The 19,044-nt window shown below is 45.6% G+C and overlaps 1 protein-coding gene across 5 annotated transcripts; it reads right to left on the bottom strand.

The window, feature by feature from the left end:
- Positions 1-123: 123 nt before the first annotated feature.
- On the bottom strand, positions 124-19,044 carry LOC116395365 (pecanex-like protein 3). 5 transcript variants are annotated; one of them, XM_031869215.1, is made up of 37 exons: positions 18,784-19,044; positions 17,270-17,759; positions 16,347-16,549; positions 16,157-16,262; positions 15,529-15,568; positions 15,253-15,348; positions 13,785-14,993; positions 13,233-13,709; positions 12,294-12,423; positions 11,783-11,952; positions 11,483-11,540; positions 11,238-11,379; positions 10,951-11,108; positions 10,586-10,739; positions 10,419-10,451; positions 10,120-10,291; positions 9,739-9,849; positions 9,524-9,615; positions 9,304-9,413; positions 9,099-9,204; positions 8,916-9,008; positions 8,660-8,810; positions 7,958-8,102; positions 7,334-7,511; positions 7,034-7,142; positions 6,797-6,926; positions 6,635-6,693; positions 6,334-6,549; positions 5,833-6,086; positions 5,297-5,527; positions 4,969-5,072; positions 4,731-4,878; positions 4,405-4,635; positions 3,957-4,231; positions 3,702-3,871; positions 3,064-3,467; positions 124-2,869 (listed from the first exon to the last, which is right to left on the bottom strand). In XM_031869215.1, the coding sequence occupies exons 2-37, from the start codon at positions 17,420-17,422 to the stop codon at positions 2,717-2,719; spliced, it is 6,771 nt and encodes a 2,256-aa protein (XP_031725075.1). In that variant the 5' UTR covers positions 17,423-17,759; positions 18,784-19,044; the 3' UTR covers positions 124-2,716. The 5 variants fall into 5 exon arrangements, with proteins under 5 accessions (XP_031725075.1, XP_031725072.1, XP_031725074.1 ...); XM_031869212.1 differs by having other exon boundaries at positions 13,233-14,993; XM_031869214.1 differs by having other exon boundaries at positions 11,268-11,379; positions 13,233-14,993.

The following is a 19,044-nucleotide window of genomic DNA, read 5'->3' as shown; positions in this document are numbered from 1 at the left end:
AAAAAAAAACAAAAAAAAAAAAAAAACTGTACAGACCATTGAACATCCACTTCTTAAATAAAAGACTCCCCTCCCAAAATAACTACAGTAATAAAATGATAACGTGGGATGGTGTATGCGATACATTTTGTGCAAAAGTATTTGATTCTTCCCAAACTGCACATTTCAACTGGAAGAGTGCCTCTCTCCACTCAGCTCTTGCCTGATGGGTAAACACAAGAGTCCCTCCCCCAAATCTCAACATAGTGTCTTAAATTTAAAATAACCCTAAATCCAATAATAATAAAATAGATTTGTATTTTAAATATATATTTATATAAGAAACATGCTGTACAGAATTTAAGAGATTAAGAAATCCCTTTTTATTGACACCCAGATCTGTCCGTTAACTTGTGCTTTCCACACGCCAGCAAAGAAAAGAACATCGCTCCCCGTCGCTTCAGAAACATGACTGAACATCATCAGAAAGTCGAGGGAGTTCCTAATGTGTTTTGAGGGACACTGACGCACCTGCTGCAGCCGCTTCACATCAGACACCGACTGAAATATCACAGCTGCTAAAAATATTTTTTAAAAAGGAAAGAAAAAGCCTTTACACTATGCTAGTGTAACTCTTGTTCAGATGTTGTAAGGAGCTGAAACTGCAAAGACAAAGTGATTCAACAAATATGTGGATTTAACAGCATGCGGAACATGTTGTAACCCGTAGAGGGGCGGGCATCTTTTGTAACGTCAATGTGACCCGGCCTGTACTGTACTCAAATTGCCTCATTATCGTGACACTTTTTTTTTTTCATCCCTTCTGGGTTTCCTCCTTCTGAACAAAAAGTCTTCCTGCAGAAAAAGTCAATTTATTTCCAATCACAGACCCTGAGAGCGCCGGCCTCCTTTCAGGTCTCCTCGAGGGGAACACTGTTCTCTCACCAAATGATCTCTCAGAAGCGATTAATGCTACAGCACAATGTTACGGCAGAATCATTCAAGTACTGCAGACATGTGGGGGGCCGCGCCACTGGATGTAGGGGGGAACATTTGGGGCCGAATTTGGTCGACTGCCGGCTCCCTTTTTGCTTCAACCCTCGATCAAGTGTTTCAATTTGCTTTTCAAAGCGGTGGAACAGAGAGTACAGGAGCGGGAAAGAAACCAACTTAGAAGTCATTTCTCAGGAATACTTCCAGTTATACTGTATTACAAAAATAAAAAGACAGCCATTGGTGAGATGATACAAATGTGATGACAATAAACAAATTGAGGGAGGGGTGGGGGGTGCAGTTGACAGAAGGCATATTTCCAATCCGATACATCACACCATATTGACGAACGCAGTTAAAGATATCTGTGAGACAATATTAATCAAATAAATATTCCCCTTTGTTTTCAGTATTTGTTAAACTTTGTGTATTTCCAACTAAAACGCTGGATTGGACTGTAGAAACAGCAGCAGTAGTAGTAGTGGGTATATTAGTAGTAGCAGGAGATGCAGAAGCAGTAGTATAGTAACGGGAGGGCCACGCTGCAGGCAAAGAAAACAGAGCTCCCAACACAAAGCAGCCCGGGTCCCTTATAGTGACAAAGTCATGAGCTGAGTGGATCTGATCAGAGAGGGCCTCGTTGATCCCTCATCCAGAGAAAATACACACAGAGGAACTCACCATTCTTCAAGTAAAGTATTGAAATAGAGGACATTCCACTCACCAAAAAAAACAAAGGCTTTAAGTTTCTAACACTCCTAGTTCGTAGGTTTGTGATCAACACAATTTCCAAAGATTGGAATCGCCCCCCCGCTTGATCCTGATCGATGGGCACCAGCTCTGTCCAAAGTCTTCCCCCTCCTCCGTGTTGCTAGTCAGATTCAGGACTTGGTGTCCAGGCCTAAATAGAATGTAAACTAGCGGTTAAAAGCACCACATTTTGGCTGGAACGGAAGGGAGTTTCGTTTTAACCCCTGAAACTTGCTCCAAGACAGAACTGTTGAGTGTTGATGTTGTCAGGCACCTCTGTAGGAAACAGACCAGAGGACAAGGATGACATTCTGGTAGGGTGTGTGTGTTTCTTTCTTGTTGAATATGTAGAATGTGCAGAGAAGAAGAAGAAGAAGCAGAGTGTACTGTGTATATCGTCTGTGGGTCCGGTGAGGATGGTAAAATTGGGGGGGAACAAAACAAGGCTTATCACGGTTTCCACGTATCCTTCACTTGCACATACAGCAGTAATGTTTGTTTTTTTGATTGGTTACGCAAAAAAAACAAACTGCTGCAGATGTTAAGTAACAGAAAGTTAGAAGCGATTTTCTATCTTCCAGTATAGAAAAACAATCAATCCTCAAGCAAAACATCCCTTATAACTGCACTGGCCTCTCACTACTGCTGTCCGTAGAGACACCGAGTGCCTTTGTCTGAAAACAAAGTCCAGAATGAGTTTATCATCAGGAGCAATGATGAGAGCTGACTTTGGGATTAACAGGTTGTCTGAAATCCTTTTATGATCCGACGTGCATCAGTCCAGCATGCTATCCGATGTCCAACTCCTTTGGCTGACAAGTAGACGGGAGACGAGTACATAACCAAATCCATCCACGTAGTGGGCCGTCGAGTTAGTTAAAGGGGAGGATGATGGAACGAGTCTAGAATGAGTCAGGTCGGGCCCGGTCCAGATTCAACCGTGGTGTGCTTTCACTTCAAAAGCGTGTCACTCTGGGTTTTTCCCAGTGCAGACTCAGCGCAGGTGCTCAAGTAAAGGCAGCTCTGTGGATTCCTCTCGGGGGGTGGGGGGGTCCCCTACAGTCAGCAGGGTTGGATCCATCATCTGAGCAGCTCCCAGAGGATCTTGTGTTAGACTGGTCTCATGTCGGGGTGCAGGAGGAGTAGGCTGCGAAGAGAATGTTTTAAAAGTTCATCGAACAAAATCAGCACTTCCACTGAAAAACATGACTAACAAATTGTCAGAAGCATGTTTAGAAGTTATGCGCCTTCTTGTCACATGCCACAAAATAAAAACTTCTATGGGCTGGAAAACTACAGTTACAAATGAGTGAAGAGTAAACCAACCGGCAGCCTTCTCACCTGTGTGCGTATGGTCTGTACTGTTCCTCCGTCCCCCTCCACTGCTGGTCCGTTAAAGCCCTTTCTGCCTGAAAAACTCCACTTGCTGAAGTGGCTCTCGTAGTGTAGTCCGCCGCCCTGGCCGAGGCCAGCCCGCTGGCCTGCTCTGTGGCCCGAGTTCTCAAGGAGGCTCGCGGGGCAGAAGCGCTCTGGGCCTGGCAGAGAAGGTGGAGCCAGAGAGCTGCTGAAGGAGAGCTGGGAGCTGGAGAGCTGCTGGCCGAAGAGCCCCTGGATGGAGGATGTCCGCTGTAGGGATGTGAGCAGTCCTGCCTCCATCCTGCCCTCTGATTGGCTGAGCAGAGCTAGTGGGAGAGGTTGGGGGTGGTGAGGCCAGCTCTGGGTTGGACCTACAGGGTTGTCTGTACCTGAAATGCAAGAGAGCGATTTCATTTAGTCAATTTTACAATATTAAAAAGGTCTAAATAACAATTACTCAGCTTGCAATCATCTCAATCTCCAGCTGAACTTATTGACTAGAAGCAACCATTGTTGAACATTACGACATAAAACAACGAAAGAGAAGAGTTTAACAATCATTAATAACATTGGTACTATATTGGCTTATAAAAACAGAAGCAGCGGTTGATTTCACGTCTTACCCATGAAGGGCTGGAGAGTGCTAATGTGTGGCTGTGGAAGGCTGGAGGCGGGTGTACTCTGGGTGGTGTGGACGGCTGGGTTGGTGGAGATGGAGGTGGAGCCGCCTCCGCAGTCAGAGTCCTCGATGTTTCCTCCGCTGTTACAGCCGGCACCACAACCTTTCTGTAACCTGCAGAGAGACGTTTATTACATTGACGATGTTCGTTCGCGTGTGTGCGTGCACATTTATAGAACATGAAGTTCAGACCACGTACCTGTCCCAGCTACTGATGAGCCAGGTGTAAATGTTGTGTGGGCTGACAGGTCCTCCCCACACAGAGCGGAGCTGGCTGTGCCCCCCAGCGTACGAGGTGGTGAGGGGGGACACGTAGATGGGGTAGCCGATGGGCTGGTCACACGAGGAGTTGATCATATTCCTTAGGGCCTGTTTGGCATTCTGAATGCTGCCACGCTCTGGGTTACGGTTGCGCAGGAAAACCAGCTCCTGTTGTTGCCCCGCCCACAGCCCGCGCACACACTCTCTGTTCACCTGTAGGGGCCGGCAGAGAGAGACGGCAGTATTGACAAAATAACCTAAATCTGGTCAAGGGTGGGAAAAGCTTTCTCTACGTAAAGCAACTGAATTTCATAGAAAAATAAGAATAAATAACCAATAATCCAATACAGCAAGCCACAAACGGTACAAAGAGTACGAGCGGAGACCTTGATGACTCTGAAGCTGAGGAACCTCTTGTTAAGCATGATAATCTTGTACTCGTCGCTGCCGTCGTCCATGATGTGGCGCAATGCCAGCAGTGAAGGCATGTTTGCTAGAATAGCGCTGCGCCACACGGGGTCCCCCTCATGAGAGATCAACATCTTCTCCTCGTTGGCAGTGATGGCGTCATACAGCACCATAGGATCCTCATACTCATCTGGAGATGTGAAGTGGTCCTGAGGAAACGCAGAATACAGGGTTGGTCTCAGTTCAGGGACAAAACTGTCATTATTTTACCCCCTGAGGCCTAGTTGTCGTCTTCTCCTTCTACCTGGTGCAACTTGAGGGACATCCGCACTCCTGGTGCCACGACTCGGTTCAGCAGGTCCATATCTGCAAACACCCATTCATCCCTGGGAGACGTGATCCGAAAGTCTCCCTTGAAGAGTGCGTGGAGGCCATAGAGAAACGGCTCCAAGCTGTCAAACAAAGATAAACAACAACTCTTGCAGGTTGGGTAGTGACAGGTGGTGTTAGCCACAGTGAGAGACGGGGTCGTACGGCCTTACCTTGCAGACATGCTGTGGGAGGCCGTGCCCAGAGCTCGTCTGCCCAGGATACACAGCCCAAAACAGAGGTTGACAAGCGGAGAATCTCTTTCACAAGTCACCGGCTACAACACAATTGAGAAGTTAAAATAAATGATCAAATATTGTACATTTTTGTTCCACAAATACTACTCAGCTTGTGTCAGGATTTTTACTTAAAAGTTTATGTGCGTGCAAAAAGCTGAAAATGGTGTGAGCCGAGAAAACAAAATGCATAATTTAGAAATGGTTATAAGTGAGAGCCCTGAGCTATGTGGGATTCTAGAGTAAGTGCTGTAGAGAGTCTGACCGTTTGACGCCGGCTGTTGCAATACTGAATCCAGTCCAGGTAAACCATGCAGAATGAGGAGGAGGTAATGCCAGAGGCCCTGTGGTCATAGTCCTCATCGATGTTCAGGTTGAAGGTGGGGTCACTGTCTACGTAGTTGGAGCCGAGACAAGGCCGTAGAGCCTCCTGAATGGTCTCGTTAGTCAGCCACTCATCCATCTTAGAAGATCGGCTCACATAGTAGATGATGCTCTGTTTGAGGGAATGAACGCATGACCAAAATATCCAATAATAAACATTTTAGCATTGAGGCTACCGGCTACAATTTCAGTTATCATTTCAACAGTCGGACTGCAGGAAAGGCAAGTGTGTGCACACTTCACATTGCTATTGGATCTTCAAAATTAAAAATGAATTGTTCAGTACTACGGTGATACTAGGAAATGATTACGGCAATGGGACATTTTAACATATATGTAGACCAAGTGTAGACATGTCAAGCGTTAGCAAGAAGCACGGTATAAGAAAACAAAGAATTCTGTTGATCAACGGCTCACCTTGACATAATAAGTGATGAGGATCTTACGCAGGTCGAATACTTGCAGCATGGAGGCTGCGTTGTTGTCGCTGATACTGTAGCCCTCTAGCACGTACTTGGTGGCGGCCACCTCCCAAGCCAGCCAGCGCTGTCCAAAGGCAGCATTGAAGGACAACATGTGGGGGAGGTGACCAGGTTCACAGCAGCAGCAGCCCTCATCCTCCTCCACCCCCTCTGTGATGGCCTCTACCTCCCTCTGCTGACAGTAGGTACCTGGACATGACGTGAAGCAGATGAGGATCAGCTGCACAGCATACACCAGTATTTCACATGAATTACCTCAACTGTGGGGGAAGCATGGGCTATATAAATACTATTGACTGGGCCACCAGAGCCTGATCTCTGTAAATAAACGCTATCCTTGAGAGCACTTGACAGATATCCTGTTCAAACAGCACGTAAACAACTCAAACGTAAGCCACAAACATTGTCAGCCCCCCCATCATCCCTCACTGCTGACCTCTGAACTCGAGACCCCTCAGCTGGAAGGTGACCAGGCCGTTTCCAATCTCGACTATGTGCACCAGAGCGTTGAGGTAGTCCGAGGCGAGGATGAAGCAGTCGCCTGTGGTGTAGTTGCCCCAGCGGCCAAGCAGCAGGTCTCCACACAGGCTGTGTTGCAGAGAGCGCGTCAGGTGCTCGTAGAAAATAGAGTTCAGATTGTTGTCATCGGCACCTTTAAGGAAAAAAAACAGACCATCACCATAAGAAGAGATTAAAAATAAACGAGTCAGATAGAGATAATGAGTGTTGTGGCATACCTGGGTTGCGGTCTAACTGGGTGGCAAGTCTGGTGTTGGAATGATCGACACGCTTGGTGCTGCAAATATGACAAAGTAGCATGAGAATGAAATGCTTTATATTTGGACTTAATGAAATGTAATCTCACACTTGCAGTTTTTTTTTTTTTTTAACAAACATACTTGTAGTCTCTCTCCCAGAACTTGACAGGTCTGGTGTACGACGTGACAAACACTGCACTGCCAAGGACGGGATTGAGAGGGGTAGAAAAGATGGCAGAGAAGATGGCCTGAACAAAAAGCACAGCCGAGTCTGAAGTGACACGAGTTAGGGATATCTCTATTGTATTAGATTGTATTATACAGTAAAAGGACACTACATAATTAAATGAAGATAAAATCAAAGAAGCTGAAGGATACGGGGAACAGCAAAGGGTTGAGCGAAGGCATGGAAGGCAGAGCCCCAGGTGATCTGCCAGGGGGCAATGTAAGTCAACACAAAGCGCAGCTTGTACAGCAGGTCCCACATCTGAGAAGTCAAAAGGACAAAGACAATTAAAAAACACACATGGACAACTGTATTCATAACACTACACAGGCACTATTTGGTATTTAAACCAGAGAGGGCGGTGAAATTCAGCTTTTTTAGAATAGAATAAAGTGTCATCTAATAATATCTGTGCTAAGAATTGTGAGGGGACGGGGTGTTCGCATCCGTACCTTGCTGAAGAGAATGGACATGAAGTAGTAGTCGATTAGGAAGGTCTCCGAGAAGTGTGGATAGTCAAACTGGAAGAAGAGCGTGGTGAAGCACAGTGTGACGTACTGCTGCGACTGTGCACAGAAAGATGAACGCAGCAACTTCATGCCTGCTATTGAGATGAACAGGGCTCGGCTGCTGGAGGGGTCAAGAAACAGACGGAGAGAGAAAGGAAATCAGAGACACACATCGACGTAAACGACTAAAACGATCGAGTAAGGATTTAAATGAGATCGATAAACACAGATTTAAGCGGTGGCCTGAATGTGCTAAAGTTTAAAGTTTCAACACTGAACTTTCTTATCTGCTCAGTCCTGGTTCTCCCATATTCACCGTTACATAGACTACTATACAGACTGCCTGGTCGACAAGACGAAGAGGGGAAACTAATGGGAGGATATAATATATGTATCTTGTGCTGCTGAGAGCCATCTGCAGGGAGAAATACACCTGGGGGGCTGGTTCAGCGTGTCTATTCATTTTATGTGCTGCGGATCCAACACACACGGCTCATGCCCCCAGGGAGTGGAGGGTGAAGATGAAGAACAGCATCATGTACGGAGAAAGAATCAGGAGAGGCTTACTAGATGTCCAGATCTTTGTGGTTCTGGCCCACAGTTCGAGCTTCCGTCGTCAGGGAGTTAAGCACCACAGCCGGGTAGATGAAATATTTCTCCACGCACTGAAGCCACGCGTACAGCTTCTCAAACCACATCAACTGAGCAGCATCTGGGGCAAACAAACAGAAAAACCATCGTACACACTTGTTGAGGAACTCCACGGTCCAAACACTAGCTTTTCCCCCTTTGTTCCCCTTTAAGCTTTGCACAGCTGTGAAATAAATCTGGCAGAAGATGTTTATACACCGAGTAATGTAGCCGTACTATTCCTGACATCCCTCGCATTTCAAATACTAGAAAACCTTGAGATTAAATAGACTAAATCAAGGTCTTTCAGTTTTAATTCTGCCACTTGACCACTATTGATGTTGTTGAGTGTTGATTTGTTGAGTAGTACATAATAATTACAGTCTGGGGCTGTTGCACACTTTGAAGCTCCCTTAAAGACATTTGAGGTTAGGTGTCTTTCTGAAGAACACTTCGTCTAGATATCCGACTGCTTTTCATTTACTCCATGCAGCTTTTTTTCCCAGCAGCGACACTTTTAATGTTCCAGTTGTTCATATTAGGTATTGGTAGGTTTTCTTCTCATACTTTTACGATACTTCCCCGTGCTTCTTTCTGCGTATGTGAATGTAGATTAAAAAAAAGAAATCAGACACTCACCTCGGACCTCGAACTGACTGTACTCTCTAGAGCGGAGCACAGGGTGAGCCAGGCAGAACCACGGCAGCTGCTTGCGGAGTTGAGGCAGGAGATAGTGTGTAATGAAGCCCACGACTCCGGCCAGGATGTACAAGACGAAGCTGAGAGCAGGCTGCGGATCAAAAGGGAAATTAGCAGGAAAAATCGGTGGACATCTATTTTAGTGAATTGAGAAATGTGCTGTAAGAACAGGGTCAGAAGCCCGGCTCCAACTAACTTGAAGAGCGATGAAGACTGTGCTGGCACTGATGGCGAAGGTAATCACAGCCATGAGGGGACACATGACGAGGTCTGAATGAAGAATCTCCTTCTGCAGAAAGCAGTGAGGAGGCACAAGACTGTAAAGAGACTTGACAACGTGAAACTAAAAGTGAAACTGTTTGTGAGCGCTGATCTTTACCACAGAGTTACGCAGCTTCTCAGGAAGAGGGTCCTTGATCTCCACAGGGGGTTCTTCTGGTGTTCGGTTCTCCAACTCTGGGAATAATTTAGACTTGACCAGTGACCTGGTGGAAAAGGTAAAAACATTTTTTTTTTTTTTTTTTAAAAAGGAACCGTGAGCAGTAACATCAAAGTTTACACAGTCTGAAACACAAAGTACTGACCACAGGATGGTGGGGTCACTGCTTTGCCGGCTGAGGTGGTAGGATAAGGCCAGGAGGAGGCCAGAAAACACAGAGAACAGTACTGGCACATGGGCATCCCCCCAAGGTGCCTAATGTGAGGAAATAAAACATGGAATTAGGGATTGTCCACATCAATTCCTACTCTGATCATAATCTGAGAAACGGGAACAAAAAAAGATACGTCTCGGGTTCCACTTACATTGATCGCACCGAGGCAAAATCCATACAGCAGAGCAGCCACCAACACGCTGCGTATGAGGCTGAACAGAGACGAGAGGGGGCTGGTTGTGGCTGAGGAAAGAGACACAGAGAGAAGATCAGGACTAAAGACATCTGATCTGGTCATAAGATGCTATAACGTCTCTCTCTCTCTTTCTTCTACACATCATCCCGTCTGTGTTGACATGTTCTTACCAGTTCCACCGAAAATGTGCATGTCGATCTGCTCCAGCAGACACATCACAAAAGTGTTGACCTGAGGTAGCAACCCAAACAGGAAAATGACCGGGAAACACAAGGCAAACACTGTTGGGACAAAAAAGGGAAGAAAAAAGGTTAAAAAGCTAAAAGAAAAAGGTGAAGCTGGTGGAAATAAACTTTGACCACAAAAACACTAAATCTATCAACTATGTGAAACTTTAAGTGTCTGCAGTATAAATGGGATGTCTTGGTGGGACATTTATTTATTTTCATGGCTATTCTCTTAGTAAAATACCACTCCAATATCAAATACAGACATTATCAAAGTGTGGTGACCTGCACACCAAGTACAATACAAATGTATAAAAAACTAACCGATGAGCATGTCCCTGACACAGAGCAGGAAGTGTGCAGAGAAGAAGGTGACACCATAGAGGGAGAAGGGTTGCAGGCTGCCAGAGCGCCCTGATAGGTCAAAGATCCAGATCATCACACAGCACAGGCAGAAGTAGACCGGTCGACTGTACACAATGATCCAGTTATGGCCCTGTTTACCACCAGACAAGAGACGAGACACAATTACAACCGACAACAACAACAAGGTGACGTGTGTTTAAGTTTGTGCTTTAAGTATATTGTAGCATGTTAAAAAAAAAGGTGTAACCAGGACTCACATGCATGGGAGACGCTGCATCTGGTTGTACACTCTGAAACAAAGAGGCAGGGATATTAAGTCACTGAAAGATGGAGACATCACACACAAGTAACGTTGTATCATGTATTAAAAACACTTCATATGTAGTATAACAACAAATAACTAAGATGAGATGAGGTATGGTACCTTCAGTAAAGAGTACTGGCAGCTGGCAATGACCAGGCAGAACTGGAAGACCCAGATGTCCCTGAAAAAGTCCTGGAGCAGCAGCAGGAACCCCAGGAAGGCCACCAGACTGGCCAGCACCACAGCAAACACGTTCTCCCCCACGCGGCGGTTCCTGGTAACAGCAGAGAAATCAATATTTGGACAAACTAATAACCACGGTTTGATCCCACTATTTCACCGCTTTCTATAAATAAATAGAAATCACAGTAGTTGGAAAAGATAATTAACATGAAATGATTAACTACTGGCCATGTAATACACAACTTGATTAAAATAAGCTCAAGAGTTCTCTCTCTCCTCTACTGCACAACGATTCGGCGCACCTGTCCAGTAACGCCAGCAGAGCCAGTCGATCATATCGAACCCTCAGCCACTTTCCAGGCAGCACCCAAAAGCGATAGTACTGTTTGGGTTTGGCTTTCTCCTCGATCATCAGAGTGTTTTCCTGGGACTCATGGAGAGACTCGTGATCCAGATCAAACTAGAGATGAGGTGAGACATTCGTGATTCAGAAGAAGAAGAGACCTGAGATAGCTTCCTTTCAGGTAGAGAGAGAGTCCTGACTTATTTACATGACATTCTACCAGATCAAACATCAAAGACTGCTAACCTCAGGCATTTCCAGAGGCACCCTGCGCACCTGCATGCCCTGTAAAACCACAGGTCTTGGCTGCAGCATGGACAGCACTGGTGCCCCTTCCTGGACCTCGGTGGAGGTGAAGCTCGAGGACTGGGACTGTCTCTCCCTTTCCCTGCAAGTGTGAAATATTATGGCAATAAGTGAAGTTTCTAGTCATGACTTTCTAACAGCAAATAAACTGATAGTTGGTAAAAAGGGCAAAAACCAGAACTTACTGAACTGGGTCCTCATAACCACCTCCGCCAGGTCCAAATGTGTAGGACCTCTTCGCTCCTGTTTAACGACAGACAGAAAACTGAAACGGAAAACTTTCAACAGGGAATAATCTGGACTCGCTGTTCCCCTCTGTGCCGAGTTGTCAAGCTAAGCTAATGGTTTCCTGCTGTAGCGTTATATTTAAAAAGGACAGACATGAGGGTGGTATCAATCTTTCCTTTAAACTCTGCTGCAACATGAAACCAAATAAGCACATTTCCCAAAAATGTTGAACTGCTCCTTTAAAGCCAATGCCTCACCACTCTCGTCGAAGAAATAGTGCACCGCCCCCTCTGACGTGTCGTCAAAGGTGGAGGCCTCGTGAATGCCACTGCGGGGCAGCAGAAGAGAGGAGGCGAACTGTAAGGCTGAGGGAAGCGTGCGGGTCCGTGAGTGAGAGGAGGTCCGAGCCCGCTGGAGGTCCTGAAGGCTGCGGGAACAAAAAACACGAGTTGAAGAACAACGTCTAACATTTGCTATAACACGTAATCGTAGCAGTGCTACGCCTAAACGAGGCTGGCATGTCCCCTCAGTGGAAGTTTTTAATTCATATCTTATTATGCATTACTCAAAAACTGACTGAGAATATACATTTCATGGTAAATCCCCAAAAATATTTCCCCTAAATTGAATTAAGTTGACCAATTCTTACTTCCATTAACTGTAAACTTGTCAATAGCTTTGACTACTGCAGAGAGATTGGGTCAAATAAAGGCACAGATAAGGCAAAGTATCAGATACAAGCCTTTCAGGTAAGCTGAATTGACTAACCTGGGAGGGGAGCCCATGGTGGACGGGGGAGGTGTAGGGTTGCTCCCAGCATTGTGTCTCCTGCGGATGGCCTGGGTCCTCTTAACACTGCTTACCGAGTCGTGTTTGCCTCCATCCTCTGGAGCCATGGCTGTAAGAGGGGTTATCGGTTACATCAATGCAACGGTTTGAATTACAGTGTCGATGTACGGGGTACAATCTAACAATTGCCCATTTCTGGATTTGACTTTTGCCATTGTAGCATTTGCGTTTAGAAAGCAGACGTTGATAAGTATCCTCAATGCCTCGTTGACGCAATTGTATGCACTAAACTGAATAAAGCTCAACTAGTAATCGTTTCCTCTACATTCATCCAGGCACGGCAACCCCCTACTGAGTCTATGTCCAAACAAATGGCTTTATGACGCATTCATTTTGAGGGTCAGCTGTAGTGTAAAAGAATGAGCAATATTAGTGATTTCCTCAAGTAATTAGAGGTTAAAGTACATTGTTGTAAGTGGTTCAGTTAGTGCTACATGATGTGTTAAGTGTTTACACTGTCGAAATTACACTGTCGAAAAAAAGTTAAATAACAGCCGGCTCTATTATTCATTCAATATGATTTTATGTCAGCACCGTCTATTTATAATGTCAGTAAATCTGATCTGTTTCTTTACCACCACTTCATTTGCTTTAAAGTTTTTTCACTTCACCAAATCCCCACCAACTTCAAGCTAACGTGTTTTGGCCATGAATAATAATAATAATAATAATAATAATAATAATGAAAGAGACGCATTCCAAACGGGCAAACGCAATGAAAGGACACACCCCTCTACAGCGCTTTAAGCAGCAATACCGGGAGATAAGCAATAGGCATATTCTGAATGTGCACACACACTCCGAACAGACACGACTGCACTAGTAAAACTAAAACACACAGTGTGGACACCAGCTCACCTCCTCCCACAGCTCCCTCTTCAACCAGCTCCTCTGCCCTCCAGCCCATCTGGTTGCCGGTCCAAGAGCCTCCAAGAGAATCCAGCCGATGATGATGATGATGATGATGATGAGTTCCCGGGAAGCCGTCGGTATGGATGGTGCGGGCCTCCAGATCAGACTTGGAGATGGTGAGGGTGCGGGGTGCAGGGGTGGAAGTGGAGGGCATCGTGAGCAGAGTGGAGGGCAAATCCGCTGCGTTGCTCTGGCCTCCGCCTGCCTCGTCCATACTCAGCACTCTTGCGTGAGTCTTGGCACTAGCAGTGCTAGAAGAGCGCTGAGCAGCACGAGAATGTGAGGGACCAGCAGTTTCAGGTAAATCCACTTCCCTTGGAGTGGGCAGTTGTGCAGCGGGGGGGAGCGGGGATGCGATGCCAGTGTTAGCGAGCTCCGGGGAGTAGCAGGAGGTAGAGGAACTTGAGTCGTCATCGTCGTCGTCTGAACTGTATCGGCGCTGAGAGCCGAGACTGGAGCCAGCGCTCATGTCGCTGCCGTCGTCGTCGTCGTCGTCGCTGGAATCCTCAAACAAACTTTCACTGTAGGCCTTGGCGCCCAGTCGGCTGCGCACTGGGATGTAATCTCTGTGTTGTCTGTGATTGTGGTGACGCCTGTAAGAGCCACAGTCAAAGCTACTGCTTCCTGCTCCAGCTCGCCGCCGTGGAGCTTTCCTTCGGCCCGGCCTGTGCCCCACACTACTGCCGCTGGCCCGCAGCAGCTTTAAGTCTTTAGGGCGCACGACCTGCTGGGCTTGCAGAGCAGGCTGGTCAGACAGTAAAAAGGGGGTAGAGGATATGGGCAAAGCAGGCTCGGAACACACTAGACCCAGGGCCAGCCCTGAGGGCACTGAATTGGCCTGCCGAGGTGGGGGTAGAGGTGGAACCGAGACATTTCTGTCTAGTTCACAAATCTCTGAGCGGCCACTACTCGAAGGGGAAGAGTTCTGGAGAGGACTGGGCTGTGCGATATCACAGGGTACAGGGGACAAATCCTCCCCTTCAACAAGTGTCCTGTCTAGCCCCTGGCTGAGGGAGAATTCTTTGGAAGGGGAGCGGAGTAGCACACTATCTGACAGGTTGTCAGTATCACTGCCCCCCTCTCCTACTGGATCCTCTGAGGGCTTCGGGATGTTACAACCTATTGCTGGTGCTGAGGCAGAAGCCTGTCCGTGTGCAGGCCCGGGCTGGCTGAATGAAGGACTTTCCAGCTGAGTGGAATCCGTTTTTTCACTGCGGTAACTGCTCACCGTGCTTAGAGTCTCACGGTCTGTGGTGGCTCCACCTGCACTGAAACAGCTGTCCGTGGATCCGGCAGCCAGTGCTACCCCACTGCGGCTGCCTGGGTGCTCAGTCCCAGGTGCAAACGCCACAGGGTCAAGGCCCAAACCCAGTAGATTTTCACTCAGCTCCTCACTTAAGCTACTCTTTATAAGGGGGCTAAGGGGAGTGTCCCCCAGGCTCTCAGATTCAGCAGAGGGGCCAAGGGGAGAGTAAGCCCCCAACCCATTGTCCTCAGGACTCTGTGGAGACAGTTGTTCTGGTAACTCCTCCAATTCCTGCAACTGTTCTCTCTCGCCTCCATCTTCTTGACTGGAGGGTGAAGGGGGGATGGACAAGCAAACTCCAGGTTCTCCAAAACCAGCTGACATTCCAGATACTCCCATAAGACCTGGGAAATCTCCTCCCAGAGCAGCAACAATGCAGGACTGAACCACACTGGGAGCCCCTGTACAGTAAAACAAGTCAACATCAGATTAAAATGCCCAAAAAAACAGATTAAAATGCACTTTGGGAAGCTATAACCCATAGCTTCTAGTCTTTTATTATAAATCATTCAGACGGATGGACAGTATTAAGAGCCATGCCTCCACTGGAATGTACACAGTATTGGTATTCTCATAGCCTGGTCTCCCATGCTGGCAGGATGAGACAGTGTTCAGTGTGTCTGATGTTTGTTTATGGTCACGGAATAGTAGCAGACTTACGAATGGTGTCCTGGGACCTCTGGCGTAGGATCTCTCGGTGAGCTAACGTAACAATCACATTATTGCTTCCTTGTTCCCTCATTAGCTCTTTGATATCTGAGGTAAAAAGGTAAGACGTCACTCAAACACAGTGCATATTCAACACAGGCTAAACTCACAGTGATCTGGAGCTTAAATGAAATACTGCAAAGGCAGTAAGACTGAAGATTATAGATTACATATATACCACTGTTTAAAATATTAAAAGTATGAAAACAATAGAATTCCAAAACTTACCGTGAGTGCCTCCTGTATCCTCCAGCTGGGGCAAAAACTCCTGAACAAGGACAATGAAAAAAAAAAAAAAAAGAAAAAAAAAAAAAAACACTTTCATTAAACAGATACTTCAAAAGTTTCGTAATACTCTGCCGTTAAAAACAATAGCAACACTTTAATAAGAGCCATTTTAATGAGTTGCATCAATGTGTGACAGCGGCACTCTACTTCCACTTCATATGTACGATACAAATAATTCCTCTTTCACACTATTCCACTGTTCTGTCATCCATTCCTCCTTTACTTTCCCAGGTGTTTTAGGTGTTTGCTGTTGTATTGTTTCAGTATGATACTTAAGGCAGGTATTGTAACAAAGACATATTTTTGGTATCATGAAAACACTAGTTAGTGCATTTAAATAGTTAACCCATATTAATATAAATCAATAATCAATGATAACATCGGATCTAATGAAAACATTTGCCCAGCAGATTGGAAGGAGAGCTACATTTTTTTTCTAAATGAATGTTTGAGGCAAAGTTGATGTAGGAAGTTAAAAATCACATGTTTTCTAACAAAAAGAATTGGAGAAAAGATGGAGGGAGAAAAATGAAGACTGCATAAAACTGTAGAATATGATAATCCTCACCGACACCTGGTTCAATCCAAACAGAGAGTGCTGGGAGCTACAGCGCACCGGAGGTGTTGAGTTGACCTTCCGAAACACAGTCATCTCCACACCAACATGACTATCCCTGTGAAGACGTTACACATAAGGATGTCACCGCATTCACATGTCACAACTATTATCCAAAACCGGTCAGAACACCTCGACTTACCTATGCTGATTCCCATCTCCTGAACCTTCATCTCCGTCTTCCGTCTTTGGGGCTTCGGCTGTGAGTGAGGCATGCTTCTTCTCTACAATCTCCCCGAGATCGAACATAGTGTGAAGCCGGTAGTTTACCACCTTAATGGCTGTGAAAAAGACTGCCACCACAGCGGAGTACACGCCTGCAACCACCAAGCTAGGAGGAAGAGCCTGAGAGGGAGTGAAGAAGAGAGCAACTGAGACTAAATACAACAACGAGACAATGCAGTTCCAGTTATTTAATAATGGATGGCAAACTCTAAATCAGGAAAGACTCAGTGCTATGTAATAACGAAAGCCAATTCCCATTGCTTGTCAACTAGGAAGCTTATAGACAACTGTACTATAAATAATGTCTTACCAAAGAGGCATTCACGACATCTAGAACTATTATGACCCAACTCACATATTACTGTTTTGCATGAGCACTGTTTAAGAACTACAACGGATGTTTAAAATGTTCATTTTGATGCATCGTCTTATTTTTAATTCTAGTGACTGATGAATTGTTTTGAAGCTGTCCGGTTGTCTGACTACTCGTGCTGTTGCCCTGCTGAACTCCTAGGTCCTGCTGCCACCCAGATTTCATCATCAAGTTGGGGGCTGAATATTAACACAGCTCAAACAAATGATGGTAACAAAAACAATATGAAGACTATTCAAATTCCCTTTAAATGCCACCTCACTATGCAAATGTTGCAGTATTGGAACAGGTCTAAATTGTGATTGTTTGTGTACAGTTTGCATTGTTAGAGAACTAAATAAGAGGTAATGCTATGTTTCAAACATGTATTGGGGAAAAATTGTTTCTAAGAATGTGTGCCTGAATTTAGTGGCTCCTTCATATTTTGGGATAAACTTGAAATCAACCTGCTGTGAAAACGTTCTTACCATGTACAGCAGAAAGGGGAAGGCCAGGAGAAATATCCAAAGGTAGAGGTGGAAGCAGTTGGAGAATGTGCTCTGATGTGGGTCCACGTACCAGCCTCCCGTGAGTGAAGCCCACACGCCCTGCCGCAATATCTGAAGCGCTTGGGAACCCATCGCCACCTTCCAAGTTCAACTACGAGCTGAAACGCTTCCCTCCGGGGCTGTAGCTCAAAAAACTGTGCAGCAGTTCCAGCCACAGTATCGTATGTCTACGATGGCACTTCCATTGGGGATGGCAGGTTAACCAAGACCGTTTCATCAAGGACAACAGTTCTGTGTCTTGGATATGTTGACTTCAGTTGAGGTGAAGAGCCCTTGCATATTCTTGTGCCACTATGTGCTCTCTCCCTGCACCGAGGTTGCCACACTCGAGCCTAATCCTTGTTGGGTAATCAGGAGAGTGACTTTTTGGCACAATGGTAACCCACTGAATGTAGGAAAAAACGTTCATCTGAAAGAAAGATCAAAACTGGTTTGTTTCTCAGAGGTAGCCTTCATTTCTAACAGGTTTGTTTTACTTTAAGTAACGTTACTTTCTTGAATTCCACATGATTATTAATCATATATAGTTTCCTTGTGATTTCCAGCTGATCTTGAATTAATTTAGCAACACAACACAAGATAAATGAGACTATATTTGTGTTGAGTCGACTGTGAAACGTGCTCATTTATCATTCATAACTTCTACCTTTAATCACAGTGATAATCATTTGACCAGCTTCTGCGGTAGAGTTAACTGACGACTACAAGCCTTATATTGACACATGCTAACGTTACAATGACTAAAATCAAACGAGTGGTAAGTGTGTCAATAGATGTCTTTTAAACAAAAATGACACAACATAACGTTAGCTGTTGTATCCATCATATTTAAAACAGGATGACAGAGCTTAAAACGCCCTATTCTCATGTCCAGGCCAATGCTAGATTAAGTTTTCTGATTGACATTAGCAAGCTAGCAGACACTTTAGCCTAGCTTAACCTCCATTTATGATCGGCAAAAATACGACCTGATCGGCTTCAATCACCTCTTTCAATACAAACACATAACTGACAGCAGCGGTACACTAACGGTTACAGAAAACTGGCTGACAAACGCCATCAGAGTGTTTGACGCTAGTTACCGGCTAATGCTAGGCCGGATATATATATAGCATTTCAACCAGAGTAACGTCTCTATCGTTAGCTGGGTAACGATACATGTTACCCAAGTTAGCATAACGGCTGATCGCTGGGTGCACGTTAGTTGCTCGTCATTAGCTAATGTTAGCTTCGTATAATAACGTTGATTGGTGCTCACAGTGAAATGTCTTCTAACATTCGGATCGCAGCAAAGCTTACACTTAGCATTAGTTGTCCTGCTTTGCCTCATATCCTTCTTCCGCATCCAGTCCGAGCAAAATCTCAGAGCTTTCCTTCTCAGGATGCTAGCAAGCAAAAAGGCAATCGCCTGTCCCAAAAAAACTGTAGCTTACTTTTTGTTGGCGTTGGCTAACTTATCGTTGTAGTCTGAAAGCCCCCCATCGTCTTTGGCATTAAACGTTGACAGACGTGCAGCGGGAGTGGAGATCTTCTCTCATGGTGAACGACAGCTGTTCGTTGGTATAAACGGTGCCTATGTTAAAATGTTTCAAGAAGCTAGCTAACTGGGTAGCTAGCGCTAGCTAACAACTAGTTGACACACACGCACAGACGTACGCATGCACGCACGCACAGAGAGCGATCAAGTGAGGGAG

The sequence above is a fragment of the Anarrhichthys ocellatus genome, unplaced genomic scaffold (assembly GCF_004355925.1).
Source record: "Anarrhichthys ocellatus isolate YVR2014 unplaced genomic scaffold, GSC_Weel_1.0 scaffold46, whole genome shotgun sequence".
Classification (NCBI taxonomy): domain Eukaryota; kingdom Metazoa; phylum Chordata; class Actinopteri; order Perciformes; family Anarhichadidae; genus Anarrhichthys; species Anarrhichthys ocellatus.
The sequence above is the reverse complement of the archived record's forward strand: the minus strand, read 5'-3'. Positions and strand labels throughout refer to the sequence as shown.

Bases quoted from the DNA above. Each gene is read 5' to 3' on its own strand.
- LOC116395365 (XM_031869212.1), bottom strand. From the start codon at position 17,422: ATGGGTTCCCAAGCGCTTCAGATATTGCGGCAGGGCGTGTGGGCTTCA. The intron at 12,424-13,232 runs GTGAGCTGGTGT...CCCCTCTTACAG, and splicing joins AGAGGGAGCTGTGGGAGGAG to CCATGGCTCCAGAGGATGGA. The intron at 10,740-10,950 runs GTGCGCCGAATC...TGCTGTTACCAG, and splicing joins CTGCTGGCGTTACTGGACAG to GAACCGCCGCGTGGGGGAGA.